The sequence below is a fragment of the Cuculus canorus genome, chromosome 2 (assembly GCF_017976375.1).
Source record: "Cuculus canorus isolate bCucCan1 chromosome 2, bCucCan1.pri, whole genome shotgun sequence".
NCBI classification, from domain to species: Eukaryota; Metazoa; Chordata; class Aves; order Cuculiformes; family Cuculidae; genus Cuculus; species Cuculus canorus.
In genome coordinates this window covers 104205468-104225425 of record NC_071402.1, presented here as the reverse complement: position 1 = coordinate 104225425, position 19958 = coordinate 104205468, and the positions used below count along the sequence as shown (strand labels likewise).

The 19958-nt window shown below is 38.8% G+C and overlaps 1 protein-coding gene across 3 annotated transcripts in view; it reads right to left on the bottom strand.

The window, feature by feature from the left end:
* The window catches only part of TPK1 (thiamin pyrophosphokinase 1), a 303110-nt gene that overhangs the window by 152810 nt on the left and 130342 nt on the right, over positions 1–19958 (bottom strand). For all 3 annotated transcript variants that reach the window (XM_054059844.1, XM_054059842.1, XM_054059843.1), the window contains exon 4: positions 5662–5734. In XM_054059844.1, coding sequence (XP_053915819.1) covers positions 5662–5734 — 73 coding nt within the window. The remainder of the gene's footprint in view (positions 1–5661; positions 5735–19958) is intronic.

Sequence of the window (19958 nt, the reverse complement as noted above, 5' to 3'; positions counted from 1 at the left end):
TAAATCTCATGCTGCAACATAATATTAAACTGAAATTGGATGCAAGACTAAAATACCACCAGCATAATTTTTGTTATATGGCGCACTGTTTTCTTGCATATTCTACTGTCAGAGAGCTGAGCTTCAGTTAAGGCACTTGTGAGAAGAAAGAAAACAACTAGTAACCTGCAAACTGTCATTTTGAACCTAAGCATAAGAAAGACAAACCACCTCTAATAAAAGTCTGATCTCTTAATTTCTATATGCTGTCTCCCAAAGCTACATAACAAGCAGCAAAATACTGCAAAGGAAAATAGAGTAGCGCTTTTTTAAAGAATGAGAACTTGGTCAAATTGCATTCTCTGTTCTCCTAGATAAATTAGGGCCTGACTCAGGTCCTAAAAAATGTATATGGTGACTCTCAACGACCTCAAAACTTGCTGAATCTCAATGATATTGATCTTACAACACAAGCAGGACTTAGCTGTTTCTTTAGGATTGGAAGGACTGATATGCAACACTAGGAGATAACAAAAAGAAAACACATTACTTTAAAAGATGCAGAGCTGTATAACTAAATTTGTTGTTTTGTCTTTTTTTTCCCACAAATGTAATTTGCCTTTAAATAGATATACTGTTCTCTGGAAACTGCTACCTCGGTGAAAACATAAAGAGTGATATTAAGGACTGGACAGAGATTTTTTTTTCAATTTTGCTTCTTTGCTGGCACAGAAAAACAGCCCTGAAATCTTTCGCTTTCCAGAGGACTGTTTTCAACAGAACTTCACAGCCATTATACAAATATTAACACAGCAGGGCACAGAACATCTGAACAGGTTGTACATGATTTTATGCCAAAAGTTTGGCGGCACATGCAATATTCCACTGGTTTAGCTGTGCACACACATGTCCCTACATACGGGACTGCTAGGCACAATCATACTAATACAATCAGAATGCGAGTGAAAAAGTGGTTCAATTATGTTCATCACTCTTTATCACAATATAAAAAAATCAGAACAATCAAAAATGACTATTGAAAGTCATGCTCAAAACCAAAATAACATCAAAAAGACAGATTTTCTCCATGGTAAACTCTTAAGCTAGGGAACACATCGCCAAGGTTTTTGTGGAAACTTGCAACCTCATCCACATAGTTGGAAGAAAAGTGTGTTGACTAATTTGGGAAAAAAAAAAATCAATTTATAAAGCGATTAAACACATAGATACCACCGTTGACCTGGGAAATCTTTAGTGGGAGATGAGAAAAGCATATCAAAGAAGCATCACTGTGTGTATCTATGCTTTCAGAGGTATACTGTACCAGCCCAGCTAAGATCAGACACTGGCTGAAAGAACCTCTGGTCTGACCCATTGTGACTGTCTGTCATGTTCACCTTTACAAAAGTAACACTGAGCACAGTATCTCTTACAAATTTATGACACTTCTGGAAGGTGATGATATAACTATAGTTTGGCATGAATGAGAAACCCACATAACCCAAATCACATACAACTCTCTTGGAAACACAATCTTGACAGGACCTCTGACATACTATTCAAGAATAGAACCATTTTATGAACGCTTCTGTTGAATAATTACATGAACAATACATACAGAAAGCTTCTCTATGTATTGCATACACAGTCATACACAATTTGAACAGGACCAACCCAGCCCTATAAAACATTTTAACTTGATGAACCTCTATCTGTGTTAAGACATTGAGGCTCTTTTAATGAACTTACGTCAGAAAATTCATTAGAATTAGAAAACAATTACAATTTATAACTTTGCTACAAAGTCCAGGTGGCACCTTTAACCCACCAGAAGCTGAATTGAGGTAGGCACAGCAGTTTTTATAGTTGTCAGAGAGATCTTCTGCAGGACACATAAAACAAGAGATTGCTTGAAAGCTTAAGTGGTGATTGTCAAGCCAGTTCAACAGCAAGACAGAATTGTTTCAGATCCACAGGCACAACTTTTACAGCTCCTTCTAAAACCTTAAAACCTCTCACAAAGTAATCAGGACCTGAAAACAAACAATCTTTTTCTTAGAAAACTGTTCAGTCTAGCAAGAATGCTTTAAATGAGTCAAACATCTTAATATTTAAAGTCCTATCCTGTATTTAAAAATAATTTTAGAAAAAAAAAACCCTAACATTTAGGATAAAAAGGAAATCAGGACAGTCACAGGAAACTCAATGGTTTTGTATGTATTTAAATAATCATAATCTAACTGAGGGAAATCAATTAACATTGTGATTTCCCAAAATTATCAAAAAAATTGGCCTCAGAAAGCAAGAAGGGAATACAATACTATAACAGGCACTTTTGCAAAAAAGCATAGAAGTTAGAGAGCTACAAAAACACTAACTCACTGCTGCAAATACATTTTGTAAATCTAATTACAGGTGCATCATCATAGAACAAAAATACAGTACCCACACCATACTTACTAAGCATTTCTACAGCCCTGATAACCATTTAGCCCTGGAAATGCAATAAAAAAAGGAAAGTGCTTTGGCTGCAGAACTGCTGGCAAAACCAAGCAGCCCTATGGAGCTTAAAAAGAAAAGAGAACAGGAAAAACAGCAGACTGGTAAATAAGTTCACAGCATTTAATTACAAATCTGAAGCAGAGCCTACTAAGTCTACAGAAGCCTTTTAAAGCACATGAAGTTTGCCTAGTAGAAAAGCCAAACTGGATTTTTAATAAATAGCATAATCTGGATTTCAAAGGCCACTGGATTCAATCTTCCGCTTCTAGGCGTAAGTACAGATTTGGTATAATTTTAGATAATGTCTTTGGTCTCAAAACTTCAGAAACTGAGCCTTGTTTGAGGCATAACAATACAAATGGCTGCTTTAACTTCAAAGTGATGTTTAAAAGATTTCAATAACAAAAACATTCAGCTAAAGCAAGAAACAGACAAAACTGCAATGACAGAAATCTCGCAAGTCCTCCCTGCTTGTGCAGTGTCATTCCTAATGCACTTCAGACTACACAGAGGAAGACTGCGAGTGCATCTTTTACGGGATCATTCAAATATGCATATTTATCATGAAAGTACAAAAACTCTTCTCAATAATTGTTTTAACAATGACAGAAAATATACAAAATAAATAATATTGAATTGTTCTACTTTCTCCTTCATTTATAGTTCAATGTGATCTAAAAAGGAAAATTTAAACATGATATTCCATTTCCAGTTGTGGTGCAGTTTTACCCAGTTTTAACATTATTTAACTACTTAAGAAATGGGGAAAATCATCAGTAATTTTTAACATAAAGAATGACTATGTGTACTTACTTGACAATCCAATGAGGCAAACCCAAGACTGTAGAGGATAAAAACTCAAGCTGAATAACCCTATGATGTATGTTAATTTATTCTCTCCCAAAAGCATAGTACGCATAACCCACCACTTAGATGTCCCACTCATAATTCTATTACACAGTTACTTTTCAACACAACTGAAAAAGCAGTATTTTTGGCTCCGTATCTCTTCAGGATCTATAGCATGTTGCATCTAACAGAGATAAAATGGATCTACTTGCTTCATAGAATCATAGAATAGTTTGGGTTGGAAGGGACTTTAAAGATCATGCAGCTCCAAACCCCCTACCATGTGCAGGGGCATCCCACTAGATCAGGCTGCCCAAGGCCCCGTCCAACCTGGCCTTGAACATCTCCAGGGATGGGGCATCCACAGCTTCCCTGGGCAACCTGTTCCAGTGCCTCACCACTCTCATGGTGAAGAAATTCTTTCTTATGTTCAGTCTAAACCTGCCCCTCTCCAGTTTATAGCCATCGCCCTTAGTCTTATCATTACAAGCCTTTGTAAACAGTCCCTCCTCAGATTTCTTGTAGCCCCTTCAGGTACTGGAAGGTCAAGATAAGGTCTCCTCAGAGCCTTCTCTTCTCCAGGCTGAACAACCCCAACTCTCTCAGCCTGTCCTCATATGGGAGGTACTCCAGCCCTCTGATCTGACTTTGGAAATTGCCTGGAATATAGAGAGTGCTTTACCGATCCAGTCACTTTACAAGAAAAGAAGCATATACCTCATTCCGAATTCTATGTATAATTATATTTTTTGCTCAAGATCTCCTGAGATGCCCACTTGTATTTACCATTCTAATTTTCTGACTACAGAAGTTTAATAACAAATGCAAAAAAATGTTTTTCTTACCATTTACACCCAAATTTACAATTCTAAAGTCAAACTGTGTTTTCCTCAGTCATATATGAGGACCCCGAGCAAAGATTCTGTAGGCTAGATTATGTTCTTCGTTACACCTTTACAATCTTGATTAAATACTGCTTCCTATACAGCCTGTCAGCCCAGCATTTGTCAGCCCAGCATTTGCACGGGTGTATTGACTCCGTATGAAGCAGAATGGTTCACTACACATTCACAGAGGAGAAATCAACACATCAAAAGTCAACTACAATGGAGCTGATAAAAGCAAGGGATGCTATGGCCACAAAAGTAATCCCCATGAAAAAGTGCAATACCAGTTCAGCTTAACTTATCTCTTTCCATATCCTATCCTATTTTCCCCCCTCCTACCTCTTCCACCTTCCCTCTCCCTGTTCAACAATCCTTAAACTGCATTCTTTGGCAGGTCTCACCTACCTACCAATATGCAGTTTATATATAAACATTAATACCAGTGTCCATGCCAAACAGAGCAGTGTGTTTTGCAATTTCCCTGTTTTCTCACAGATCATGAATTTCAAGTCTGTAATGAACAACATTAATCCAAAGCTTTTTATTTTAGTTTCACTTCCGAAGCTGTAACCTAAACATGCCGGAGCATTTTTCTTGCAGACCTCTAAGCCCACTAGAGTACAAGGTTCAAACCTCTCGCAAGCACAGCCTGCTGCAAAGGCAAGCTGAGACAAACCCTGAATTTGTACAAATCTGCTGTCCAAGATCTGAGCACTGCACTCAGCACAAAAGCCTATACAGGCAGGTAGGTGAAGTGTTAAATACCAAATAGTCACCTAAGGGCAGACCTGTGAGCCCCAGGAACTAAAAAATGCATATTTACATTAATGTTGCTTGCTGGAAATGTGGTGGCTACATGGGAATTAAATTAATGTATGCAGAAATTTGTCCAAAAACCCATTAAGGAGGGCATTCCACTAGTGAAGCGGAAGTAGCCGGGGCGTAATTCAATGCTTCAATGATAAAAGAGACAGATGTCTCCATTTGCAGCTTCCTGCTAAAAAGGTAAAGCCGTACAATGTAAAAATCACACAGAGAACCACTCTCTAGAAAGCCTGTGGGTGCCAGCATGTAGGAATCACAGGAGATTAATCTTTATCGCTTTATATCTCACTGAACAAAAGAAGTCACTGATTTTTCAGGAAGCTTTATCCTAGTTTCTAGTTGCATTCATCCGCAGCAATGTACAAACCATTTCTTGAGCTGGTGCTATGAAACTACACCCCATGCAGGACTCGAGCAGTACCACACCTTCCACGTTTACTTTAAGCATTAGAATGGAGCCAGGGAAAGCGCAACATCTGAGCTTGAAAGGTGCTTCACATTAAAGGTGTTTCACATCTGAAGCCTCAAAGAAACCAACTGAGTCAGAATCATTTAATGACTAATGGGTTGGATCCTACAATGCTCTCACACACAAACTCATTGAAGAGATTTAATTTACCTTGACCTTGTAGTACTCCTTGACTTCAGGCTGGATGGAATCAAAATCACCACTGATGTAATCAGGCAAGAAGCTGAAAGGAAAGCAATGAGCAGTGAAATGAAAAATTAATCCTTCTTACTACATTTAATATTTAGTTTCTCAAGAGCACTAAGGGGTACAAGCATTAATCTCTCAAGGGAATAGGAGTTAGCTAAAAGCATATTAAAAAAAGAGTTGATATGAGGTGATACAAAATAAGGTAACAGATGAACTGTAAAACTGGTAAATCTAGTGCCCATTTGTTGCTGAGGGAGCTACACATCACTTAGACGCTTATACATCTCTCTGGATCAGTAAGGCAAGACTTGTATCAGCATGGTTCTAGAAAGGCAACTCTCAAATATCTTTCAAATGTATCATTTAGTCAGCGAAGTATTTGAAAAACAATATCTGAGTGCTGTACAGCAAACCTCAGAGGATACTGTTTGACAGACAGTGATGATGCTTCTTGGACAGAATACATGAGATTTGTATTTTAGTTGTTACTGATATCATCCCATTTCTGCACTTCTTGATTATTAAAACCACAAAATATGGAAGCCAAATGCTGAGATTTTTAAGTCATATCGTGGATGTGCAAAATGTGTATGTAGATGATATCAAACCCTAACCATCATTTGTACCATAATATTGCTGCAAAGCACATAGAAATTGTAACATTGCAATATTTATCTCAACTTGCTTCGTTTTGTTTTTTGAGTGCAGAATGCTTCAAAATATTTACTGTATAAATTCTTATCAAATTCAGAATGAAACCTCAACTGCGCTACAGAAATAACAGCTTGAGAACACTTTTTTTGGAAAAAAACCCAAACCACTCATGGAAAAACAGCTTTTCATCTTGAAAAATTCCTGGAGTTTTAAGCAGCAGCTAAGAAGGAAGGTAAAAGTTGTCACTGTTAAACAGATAAGGTTGAGCTGAGTTTTGAAATTAAAGTTGCCATTTCAATGGTTTCTAACAAATTAAATACTTAACTCCTCCAAGGTTACTATACTTTATGAGCAGTATGACAGTAACTCAGCTCAAGATGAGTTACAAGGAACTGGGCAAAGCATACTGGGACATAGTTTTCTACAACCTCATTTTAGAAGAATGCTGCAGGGGGTATCCACTCCTCATATCAGTAAGCTTATAAAAACCTCATGATCTGGCTGTGTTAAAAGATTTCAAAAAATACACATTGTCACTTGCCACCATTTTCTTTGAAAACTGAAAGCTGCTCCAGCAGAAGCTGCTGAGTACAGTTGTTGCAAGTTCTTTCACATGCAACTAAGGCATTTCAAATTCACAGCTCTGTGCTTTACTAAGCCTGTTTTAAAAGGATATGTTCTAAAAATAATCTCTCAAAAAATTATCCTCCCCCTTTCTCACAGCGTGTGGAAAGGTGGTCCCTTCTGTATTGGGTTTTACCAAGGACACAGAAACCATCCAGAAAAAATGCAAATGCTTCAGTGCTATATTTTAAAAACTAAACAGAGAATTAGATTTGCTCTTTCATTGTGAAACTGACCTTTACAGCACACAAAAAAATCTTGTGTTTTCAAAATTAAAATTTTGAATTGCTGCTCTTTTACCTTCCTACAAATCTCCTCAATGAAACATTTACTGAATACAATAAACCTAAAAAAATACAGGTGCTCTCTTTCAATTTGTTATTTTCCTTTCATTTTTTTCCGGATTGAAACAAAGCCACTAGAAGTAAACTCACATTAGGCATTACAGTGATGGCCCCAAATGCAAGCTCAGGATGCAGCCCAGACAGTTGGGAAGGAAAAGCGACAGTGAATTGTCCCTGAAAGCCAACTTAGTATGATATACACATCCACTCTGATGAAAAAGCTGATGTCTTAGGGTTGTTTATCTTAGTGAAATGCGGTAGATAAATCCAGAAGTGTCTTTGTCATTTTTTTTTCTCTACAGTAACTACAGACTGTAGCACTTTTAAATAGTCAACCTTTTCTCCCAAGTGCTTCAGGAGGCATAACTGGAAGCAGAATTAGCTAAAAAAGTATGTTCTCTGAATCAAATGCTTCTGCACAGCTTTTGCTCTCATCCAAAGTAAAACCATTTCCATGACAAAAACTAACTGAAGTTCTGTCTGAATTTTTATAAGCAAAATAAACAAGAATCTTGGTTGTGCTTCCCACGTGCTCTGTCAGGGCTCCTGGCTAAACTGCCTGCACGGGTCTCCTGTCAGGAAGCCCTACGTCCATTTTCAAAGCATTCTCTCTAAGTGGCTCACCTAGAGCCACCACAAGGCCAACAGAGTGTAAGGAAACATGGCTGGGAACTGCCAACATTTCAAAAAGTGTAAGCCTCGCATTAATGAACACGGCCTTTTCCTAGAATAGCATCAATTCTTTTTTCTCCTCTTCTCCTTCCCTTTGACAAACACCAGAAACAAGGAAAATACGTAAAGACACAGCCAATGAATTAAAAAATAATCCCTTAAAAGAAAATCTCAACTTGCACCATTTGCTTTACAAACATCATAAAACATTTCAGCTGCCTCATCCAAGTGAGTGGAATTTAGTCAAATCTCTTCTCTTCTCCAATTAACATAAGTGAAGAAGAGTTATTCTGTGCAGAGCTGCACTAGGCTGACTAGCCTCGGAGGAGGTCAGCACTAGCTGATAACAGAAAAAAATATAAATAGTTGAGAGAGAGATATGGGGGAAAAAACCTAAATTAAGGTCACTTAAGAATATTTTGTAATAATCAGTTTTCTCTTGTTTGGTTTGGTATACTTTAGTATTTACTCCAGAGCACAGCATGGCCTGGGAAAACATGCTCTGAAGAATCACATATCAAGCTTACGACTCTGTAAGTAGAAGAAATTATTTCAGAAAGAAGTGGCAAGAAAGGCCCCTTCAAAAAAATTTAAAACAGCAGCCCCTATTTAAATATGGATTAAAATCAGGAGTTATATTAGTCAAATATTGTCAATAATTGTTATATTAGTCAAATAGTATATTGCCCTCTGACTTCAAATTCATGAATAATTCTTATTTTGTAGCATAACTGTACTGAAGATTACGTATATTTCAGTGATATATGACACATATCCTGTAATGGAGGGGGTTATCTTTTTGTTCATGATGGCAAAAGATGTCTTTTAATTCCTTTTCAAAGTGCAATTTAAAAAATTAATTTCCAAACAGTCCAGATGATGCAGTCTACTGGATTTTAGAACCGTGTTTCACCAGTCTCATTAGCTATTAATTATGCCTACGTTTCTCTGCTGCTTTACACTGACATTTATGAGGAGTGAGTTCTTTCTCTTCACATTCTCTTTGCTTTTTGAGGGGTTGAGGTTTTTTGTTATTGTTGTTTGGATTTGGGTTGTTGGGGTTTTTTTTTGTTATTTTGGGTTTTGCTCCCATGAGGGTATTTTAGAGCCATAAAGCATCAGCCTAATTTAGAGCATGGAGTCAGCAGGGCTGTGATTGCCTTCAGATAAGGACGTGAAGGCACTTCCATTGCAGACTGCTTATGTTTCATGTATATAACTTCTTTTAAAAAAACTGCACATAGTTTCAATATGAAACCTTTAGAGGTCTAGTTAGCTTACCAAGAAAAAACAGCATTATTTCTCAGAAATTTTGAGATGGATCTCAGCTAAGGGATTTATACAAATTGGATAAAGGCTGAATGTTGACTGAACAGTTTTACGAACTCCCAGGATGCTGAGCTGGAGAGCAATATAAAAAGATTCCAGCACGTTTGCCATAGTTTCAAGGTACACTAATGAAATTCTAGTCACCAATAACTGACTCTTACCATAGACAGAGACTACAACATAAATAGAAGCTATTTAAACTCTGTGGTTCTCATGCTAAGTAAGCACAACTGTGCCTTTTGCCTTCAAGAAACCCATCTAATGGACACAGCTTAATTCAAGAAGCAGTTTTATTTTTAAATATTCAACACTAATGAACAGCACGTTCAATTTAAAACATCAGGATACTTGGTTCTTTATTCACTTATTTTAAGAACTCAGTGTGAAGTGGTAAATACACATTTTTACACAGTTATGGAAAAGAAAAAAAAACTCAACATCACATTTTAGCAGCTTGTAATAAAAAACTATGCTGCCTCCTTAAATAAATTGCTCTGGCATAACTGTTCAGTTCTATCATTAATTCAAAGTTACAGTTTCCTAATACTATTGACTTTTCTTGTGATGTAGCGCCTTTAGCACATAATTGTCTGCAATTAACCTTTTTTAAACAAATGTTAACATCAGAGACATGAACATTTAAAGGCAGTATCTGCGGTATCCTTTGCTTCCACCAGTTACAGCGTAGAAAACAATCCCACACAGCCAAGCCGAATGTGTCCCAGCTGTATCATTCAAGGGCAGAGTAGATTCCCTATGCTATTTTTCACTACTAAAAATAAATTTCAAAACTGGTGCTTTTTACCCCAGACTAACAAAAACACACAAGCTACTTCCTAGCAGAAAAAAATACGATGAAGATAAAATGTTGCAGACTTAACATGAAGCAGTCACTAAAATCAGCTTTGACTTTCATAAACGTCTAAACGTTGGAAATACAGAAGATAAAGGATTACTAGCGTTACTTCAGGAAAATATTAAAATCAGAGTTTAACAAAAAAAAACTCCAAGAAACAAAAATTAATGCCCCTATATCTAGATTTACTAACTGTTAAGATGCACTTTCAGCTTGTCCTCCTGTCACTCTTGACTAGACAGGTGAGGGCTGTTCTCATCAGAAAGGTGTTAAGTCTGATTAAATCTGTCAAAAGTATACTGTTAACTGCTGTGAAGATCGAAGTGTCTTTTTAACTCCCAGAGACACATAGGGCACAAGTAGATGCCATTTATGTATTGTTTCAAAGCAACATACTCAGATACCCATTTAGCTCTACAGAGATGAGTTCCTGGGGAAAGGAGAAATGTAAGACCATAAGCTATACTCAGAGTTAATGTCTATTCAATGTATAATCTAAATACCTTTCCAGTATTACCTGCAAGGTTACCAAAAGTAAAAGTGACACCTGAATCTCAAAAGCTGAACACTGAGTACCAATGCAATTTAAAGCACTTCAAAATGACCATAAGCATTTTGTTTTGGTTCATCTTGAATAGACCACACTAAAGATTTCATATCTTACTATTATCATCAGGCCTTTCAAAAAACAGCTAAAGCACAGTCCTTGCCTCCTGCACCCTCTACTTCCCAATCAAGACTCCCTTGAAGTCAGCTAGCTTATTTTTTCATACTCCATGGTTCACATCATATTCGTGTTAGGGTGGCACTGACAATGCTGCAGTTCTAGTTGCTGTATGAATTCAGAAAGAAACCAAAAAACACCCCAAGTGCCCATTAAGACCTTCAAAGGCCTTAATAAACCTTGATGTTCATTATGCAATTGCTTACACAGAACATAATTCCCAAACAACATTTTGTACATTACAATAAATCCAGATGAGATTTAACAAGATTTTATATTAAAAAAAAAAGGGCGATGACGAAAACAACAGTACTGCAGACCACAGTTTAACAAAGAAAGCAAATATATGCATATATCAGGCCATACACAGAAAGCAGATTTGCGTGACCTTGCCAAAATTCTGTGCACAGACTGTTACCAAATCTGTGGATTACCATCAGGTAGCTCTGTAGTTAAAAGTACTTAGCAATATTTGGCAACCTTGGAGAACAGCATTTTTATTCCTTACTTTTTAGAGAGCATAGTGTTAAAGAGCATAAAAGTATTATTTTATTTGCAAATGCTGTGACTTAAAGAAAAAGATAAAAAGTGTGTGAAGATATGAGGGCAATAATGCATTCATTTATGCTTGCCTGGTATGCAGTGTCACCTTGCAAATAAAAAAAATATCTGAAATAAGCTGGAGAACTTACTTTCCTCAGCTTACTTTCCTCACACTGCTATGCAAAGCACACATCAGGGGGACATCTTCTGCAGGGGACAGCCAACTCGCTCCCATTATTGTTAACAAAAATTAAGCAGCTAACGCCCTGCCTTGAAACCTTATCCCTCAGTGACAAAGAAAGTGTTAATGATAGCTCCAGCTGCTGCATTTTTCTTTTTAATTGTCAATATCTGAAACTTTTCTCCAGTTTCAATCAATACAGTACAAATTAAAGTGATGCTCCAAGATTTGAGAACTGCTCACTTGTTTTCCATGGTGCTGAACATCCTCCTGTGTTCTCGAAGGTACTAGTACTTCAGGAAAACCCCAGTGTGCACAGGAAAAGTAACTCCCAAAGACTGCTGATAAGTACCCGTGGCTTCTTTTTCATTACTTACAGACTGGTGTTTCTTAAAATAAAGGATACATGAATGTGATCTTAGAGGGAATTAAACTGAAACTATTCAGCACCTCTTAAAAGACACTCAGTATCTCACAGGCTTAAGCATGATGTCCTCCTTTTGGATCCTGGGCAAAAGTAATGAAAATAAAGGGGACTGAGTTGTGAGTTTTCATCCTTGCACAGGGCAGCATGGCTTAGGACAGCATACTAACTCAGTGGCAGAAAAAGCACTGGTGCCTAGTGCCTCAGCATGTGTAACTCGCAAGCACATGCTTTTGAAAGCTGGCGAAGCACAAGTACTCGACCGGACGTGCCAGACTCTAGAGTTCTAGGACATGAGGCCAAAGGAAAGGGAAGAGAGAAGATGAGAAATACAACGAGAACTTCGGCTGACAGGTGAGGGTATCTGTCTAACTGAGGAGGTAGAGGCTTACAAGACGTCCAAGACTGTTTCCATCCTTTTCATGTCAAAGTAAAAGATGACAGAACTTGCCCTTAAAAATTGAGAAAAACCAGCCATTAGATTAGACAAAGATAAACTGTAAATTGTTGACGTTTTAGGCTGCATGTGAGGAATCAAAGGGATGGAGTCTAAAACCTGGTCAACTTAGATTGAAGCAACCAAAACTAAACCAACCAAAATTTAGATACTAGTCTCATAAAGGCAGCACTAGAAGCCAAAGCTAGCTCTATGGAGAGTCTATGGAGTCTCTTTATGGAGAGCCATCAAAGTTAGATTTTGCTGCTCCGTGGTGAGAACAAACTTTTCCAAGACAAGATGAACAACTTCTCTTCATTCTCAGAAGAGCTAGAAACACTCACATTATATTTTTCCCTATTAATTAGAGTTACTAACAACCCCTACAATGTGTCTCAAAAAGTCATAATATGGTTTTAAAAGTCAGTTTAAATGACCATTATTTTACCCCTACTTGTACTTTCTATGAACTTTCACACTAGTAAGAAGACATGTGGAAGATGTTCACTGTGATTTCCTTGCTTCCAGAACTTACTTACTCTCACCTGAGCATCTTAAGTACCTGCTCTGAGTTAGCACCAGTTTACATAGTTCCAAAGCCAGGGATGACCACCTAGACAGGAGAGGCTGAGTTTGAAGAAGTCCTTTGCTTCTTCAAGGCTTGAAACTGCAGTAAGTAGCTTGCAGTAGTAATTCTTTAGAGCCCTTTCTACATAATGATGAGTGCAACGAGAATGAATTTATCCCCTTACTGACCAATCTGTTCCAAGCATGTAAGGAGAAATGTGAATGTTTTCAAAAGTCTTAATTATGCTTCTCCTGCTTGGGCCTGCATTTTATTTTCTGATTTCCACGTGCACATCATTTTACAGGTTAAGTTTCTGTTTCATGGCCAGAAAAGAGACATCTTGTCACTTATCTATAAGGAGAAAGACCAGCCATGAAAGGTGAATTGCCACACAAAAAAAATATTAAAACCCACTTACTTAGAAGACATGAAGTCTTACAGAGAAAACTAGAACATCTGACAACACCACAACTACTGAAAGGCAAAGTTGACTCCCATATGGTTAGTGAAAATGTCTTCTGTCCTGGGCTCTAATTGCCTGTAGAGCAGCCACTGAGCAAATTCCCAATTCACATTTGTTTTTTTGTTTGGTGAAGCTATAGTTGAGTACCTTAAATATCTGAATAAAATTTCTTCAGGTATTGAGCATGCACACTGATAAGGTACATAACATTTGGTAGAGAAACAATGTGCTGAAAATACTTCGGCCTCACAGAAGAGCAAAACTTATCACTTAATCTTTCTAGGGAATGTGAGTCCACAGGGCAAGGAATGGAGAAAAGACACATAAGGGCAGACAGCTGTTTAAAGTGTTGTCTGTGTATGCCTGAAATTTGTTAAGTCACTGCAAGGCAGCAGAAGTTCTATTAAACTTTTTGCTGCTGACCTCTGTTGCAGCTTCTCCGGAGCTGACAGAGAACCAGGATATTCCACCAGAGCATTAGCATTTCAAAAGGTACCTACACCTCTTGCCCAGCACAGCACAGAAGCATTAATTAGACAGAGCAGAAGATGAATGCGCATACAAAATGAGACCTGGGCTCTATTTGATGCTAAGTAACCTTTACCAAAAAGCATCCTCACTTTCATTAGATTAACTCAAGGGAGTATTCTCCCATTTCTACACAATTTAGTTTTACAATATACAATCCTATTTCATTTTCTGGAGCATGTGATTTAGACAATAACATATTGCAAAGTATAATGGAAATTTTTTTAAGGTTAGTACTAATCGCAAAGGTGAAAGGTAGACCTCCAGAGCTCTGAAGGAACTGGTGGAAAAGCGTTCAGTATACCAGCGTCCCTGTCTTCAGTGAGCTGGAGCACCACAGCAGGGTAAGGCTTCTGCAGCTGACAGAGAGATCCTTCTCACTTTAATCCTCGTCTTATCCTTCTCACAGCATCACCACCTCCACAGAGTAAAAGTACTAGTACGGATATTGTAGTTAGCAAAATCAGCATGTTTCCCGTTGTGAACACATGCAAGTGGTTCCCTCTTTCTCAAGTAAGATTAGAAGTATTTCAAACAATCATTTTCGTGAGCATAGCTGCAATTAAAATGCCTCTGATAGAATTCTAATTAAAGAATAAAAAGCTCTTTTATAGTTACCTGACATATGGATGAAATTAAGAAACAAAATAAAGCTGTAACTCTCCTGGTTAAATAAATCTGCCTTCTGATCACTACCTGATGTACTCAGTTTAAATAGTTTTTCTATCAAAGTTTTATTTGTTCTGTGTTTTTTAAGGAACAAACAAATACCTCCTGCTGTTTTCTTCTGTAAAATGTTCAAACTGGTACAATAAACAGGTAAGTTCATACCTGTGTTCTGCAACTCAGTAGATGCAAAAGGATGTCTGGTTGACAGTGATTTGCAGGACCTAAAGTTTTATTTCTTTCTACTGTTCATTAGTGAACAAACTAATGCAAATATAATGAAACCTAGCAACATAAGGAAACCTAAGGCAACGCTACTGTGGCCATTATACAGGCCATCTGCTTTCCCAAAGACTGACTCTCCTGAGTGCAAGGAAACATGCTAATCCTGCTGTTAACACCTTCCTTTAGCTTTGTTGCAGTTTGATTCCTCCTCCTGGCAGCCAGCACAGCTTCCAATATCCCCTGAAGAAAAGGGCAGAAAGCAATTATAAAGCCATGATAGCCAGTGCAAGGCTGGGAAACATTCCCTCACAGGAAAAAAACCCCAGAATTTTGCACTAGCCAAAGCACCCTGCCACATCCTGAAGTGCTTATTTTCCAGAGCTTCCTTCGCCCCCGAAAGTGCCAGCTGTCACGGAGATACTCAGAAGGTACAATTGATTCCCATCTTCAGCTACTGTCTAATGCTAGAGTAACTTACCAGCCGCTAATTGGACCAAGAAAACTTACAGAACTTGAGGATCAATTTTATATTAATTATTTCATAATTTAACCCACAGCTGTTAAATATTAAAACCATGAAACAAGCCATCTTGCCTCCGATATTATCTCATACCTGTACAGTTGCTACTAAGGCCACACTGCACTCATTTGACCTACTGATACTTCACTTGCTGCTTATTAAACTGACTTTACCAAGGAAATACAGATCCTAAGGACAATGTACAATCGCTTTCATAACAACTACAGGAGTCCGTGCTGTTTTTTATCTCTGGTTCAGACTTAGTAGTCCTAACTTTCAAGAAATAACTAACACCAAATACATAAATGCAGCAAGAGGTCAAGGTCAGCAAACAATGCTTTCTTCAGACCACATTAGAAGCCATCTACCACTGTGAAGTCTTAACTACAGAAATCACTAACAAGCACTGGGAATTTGCACCTATGTTCTAAAATCCTTACAAGGTCCCAGTCCTTCAAACCCACTGATGTACAACCTCGGTCAGCACATGTAACCAGCAGCTCTCATCTCTGGGGAGAGGTAAGCTCTGCATCAGCTCCATCTGAATCCAGCACAGCTGTATGCAACACAGCTGGTGAGTCAACCACAAGGAGTTCAACGCAGAACTCAAATTCAGAAGCAAATTCAAGCTTATATTCAGACTTTGCAGATCAGAAGAAGATGTAAAATTAATTTATTATATTTTACTACATTTGAAACTAAGCAATTTTCCAAATAATCTTTGTTACCACAAAATAAACCAATGAAACAAAACAAGAAAGTGCAAGCATGACAAAGAAAAATCAAAAGGGCACTGTAATGGTCTCCAAGGCTATACTGAGAACTTGACTGACTGAAGAGAATATAAATCTGAGCTAACCTTAAAAAAGCTCAGAGAGCGGTTTTAGAGAATCACAGAATCACAGAATCACAGAATCACAGAATCACAGAATCACAGAATCACACAAGGTTGGAAAGGACCCATTGGATCATCGAGTCCAACCGTTCCTAACACTCCCTAAACCATGTCCCTAAGTACTTCATCCACCCGTTCCTTAAACACCTCCAGGGAAGGCGACTCGACCACCTCCCTGGGCAGCCTGTTCCAGTACCAAATGACTCTTACTGTGAAGAATTTTTTTCTGATATCCAACCTGAACCTCCCCTGACGGAGCTTCAGGCCATTCCCTCTAGTCCTGTCCCCTGTCACTTGGGAGAAGAGGCCAGCTCCCTCCTCTCCACAACCTCCTTTCAGGTAGTTGTAGAGAGTAATAAGGTCTCCCCTCAGCCTCCTCTTCTCAAGGCTAAACAACCCCAGCTCTCTCAGCCGCTCCTCATAAGACTTGTTCTCCAGCCCCCTCACCAGCTTTGTTGCTCTTCTCTGGACACGCTCCAGAGCCTCAACATCCTTCTTGTGGTGAGGGGCCCAGAACTGAACACAGTATTCGAGGTGCGGTCTCACCAGTGCCGAGTACAGAGGGAGAATAACCTCCCTGGACCTGCTGGTGACCCCATTTCTGATACAAGCCAAGATGCCATTGGCCTTCTTGGCCACCTGGGCACACTGCTGGCTCATGTTCAGTCGGCTGTCAACCAGCACCCCCAGGTCCTTCTCTTCTGTGCAGCTCTCCAGCCATTCTTCCCCCAGTCTGTAGCGCTGCATAGGGTTGTTGTGCCCCAAGTGCAGGACCCGGCATTTGGTCTTGTTAAACCTCATCCCATTGGTCTCGGCCCAGCAGTCCAGCCTGTTCAGATCCCTTTGCAGAGCCTCCCTACCCTCCAGCAGGTCGACACTTCCTCCCAGCTTAGTGTCATCTGCAAACTTGCTGAGGGTGCACTCAATGCCTTCATCCAGGTCATTGATAAAGACATTGAACAGAGCTGGACCCAGTACTGAGCCCTGAGGAACTCCACTTGTGACTGGCCTCCAGCTGGAGTTAACTCCATTGACCACCACTCTCTGGGCCCGGCCATCCAACCAGTTTTCAACCCAGGAGAGTGTGCGCCTGTCCAGGCCAGAGGCTGACAGTTTCTGAAGCAGAATGCTGTGAGAAACTGTGTCAAAGGCTTTACTGAAGTCCATGAAGTACAAGAAGTTACAATGGCAGTGGTTGTGCTGCTATTCTTGTTTCCTGGACAATATTAGCTTCAGGTACAAGGTTGTTAAACTGTGTTCAAGAAGCAAGTGGGTGTGTGCATCCACCTCCCCCAATCCATGAGTCAGGCTACAGTGCTAAGGTGTGTTTTCAGTAAAGCAAGTAGGTATGTACTATTATTGCTATTAAGGCTTTAGTAACCAGACTGTGGCTGTGACTTATCTACCACATTCCTACTGTCTGAGGCTTAGCCGGTTGTTGTCATTAATGATTCATCAAAACCAAGAAAATCACACTGTGGAAGGAAGGTGTTAAGATGAACCTGAGCCAGATCTCCAGTTTGTATCTGCAGCATTTAGTTTATTGCCACTTCCCACTATAGTATAATATTCAGAGCACAAATGACAGCATTTAGATAACTACCTACCTGACAAATAGCAAATCCAGGCAGGTCAATGTATAGATTTAGTGCTTATTCATAAATGGCATTCATAAATAACAATCACAGAAAAAACTGCAGACACAACCGAGGCATTAGAAACATTATAAATGTGCATATGCTATTACAGAGTTCTCTATTCTCAATCTCTCCTTTCACCAATCCTCCTCTATCCCCTCTTTTTGTCTATGTGGGTTAAAAACACTCTCAGACAGAAAAAACCTCATTCTGGATAAGTAGCACATAGTCCAAAGAGCCCCCATCTTGAGCCCTGTACAAGTAATTGTCTGTCAAGTAGAGCAGCTGAAAAAAACTTTAAATGTAAATTGTGGTGCTGTTGGTGCCCTGCTTATTATAAGAAATGTATAACAATACCCCTTGTATCAACTCATAATTTATTCTGATTAAAAATATATATATTTATAAAACCCTTAACTGCTATCCCACTGAGTTCTATTATTGTCATTACCACTTTCATTTAATCTTTTATTGAATTTCAACACACTAATTAACTTTTCTTATAGAATCAGAAATAGATCTTAAGGACACAGCTCTACCTATAAATAATACAAATGTGATGATGAGCTCCTATTAAAACCTATTCCCTTTGTATATACTTGTATAGTAGTTGTTTGTCAAGGAAGACATTCAGTGGTCTGATATCCCTGCTGCCATCTAGAGCCATGTATGCTGCTAGAAAGGACAGGAGAACTCTGAGTAGATGCAGCATTGGAAATGCTTTGGAAAAGACTGGACACAGAACAGTTGAGGATCAGACACTGAATTAGTGTGTACTGAGATGCTCCAGGAGTAGCCTGAGGACCACCACAGGTGACATGATGCAACATAACTGTCATTAGAGATGTCATTTAATAGAAGAATGAGGTTCTGGATGAGAGTGTGGCCCATTCCTCAGTGTGACATTCACTACTAGATAATTTTTTCTACATATTTTAATACCAGCAGGCTATTAATTCACAGGTTAATAAGTTTTTGAAAAATGTGTGAAGTTGGGAGAAGTAGACTCATCTACCCGATTATGAATTAAGAGACATATTATAACTGGAATGACAGAAAACCTCTCACTGAAGTTACTTTCGCAATTGTGCTCAGAAAGAAATGGAAAGTCCTCCTGAAGATAACAGAGAATATGTCATTGTAAGCAAACCCACCACCTAGGTTGTTAAACCCCTGGTTAAGCTCAGATGCAAAAGAAGCCTGCATTTGCCAGTTACAGCCAGTCAGTTAGTAACATACCTGCTGATATAAAAAAGCACACAGATTTTGGACCATTCCCACCTTCAAATTCAGTTCCATGCACTCTAGGAGGTGCCCCACTTCTATGTCTCTCTAGGTGGCAATGGCTAGTGCGGTTCACACTCTGGCAGTTTTTGGGAATCCCATCACCAGTGTTTTTGGCAACGTGGCTCCCTAACTTTCTAAAACACCATCTCTCTTACCTAGGTCCGTGATAGAAGGGGAGGTGGTGAAGACAAACTCCCCACTCAGAGCTGTTGGGATCACAGCCGGGTCCAAGGCCCAAGAAGGTGAGGCTAGAGCCATTGGTGAGCCAATGCAGCTTTTCCAGAGGCCAGACTGTGGAATCAATGAGCCATTTCTTTTCAGCTGCACTCCTGGCTTATGCTGGTACATGGAAGAGCTGATGTAAGAAAAATAATTCACAGAATTTTACAAAATGTATGTTCCTAGATATGTGCCTTTGCCTTCTCTAGCCCAAGAATTAGCAGAGACGTGAGCTTTCCCCATTCTTTTCTGTCAAAAGATGGCAAAACCAATTTACAAATGCAGCTTTCAGATTAAACAGAAAATTTAAATAATTAAACCTACTTTTAAAACACAGAAGTAAGGAATTAAAACTACAACCCATGCTTTTGAGATTAAAATCTATCACTCTTTAGAGATAACAGAGCAGAGAAAGCCAGTGTGTGAAGGTCTGAATCAGCTGATTTACAATGATGACTGGGGA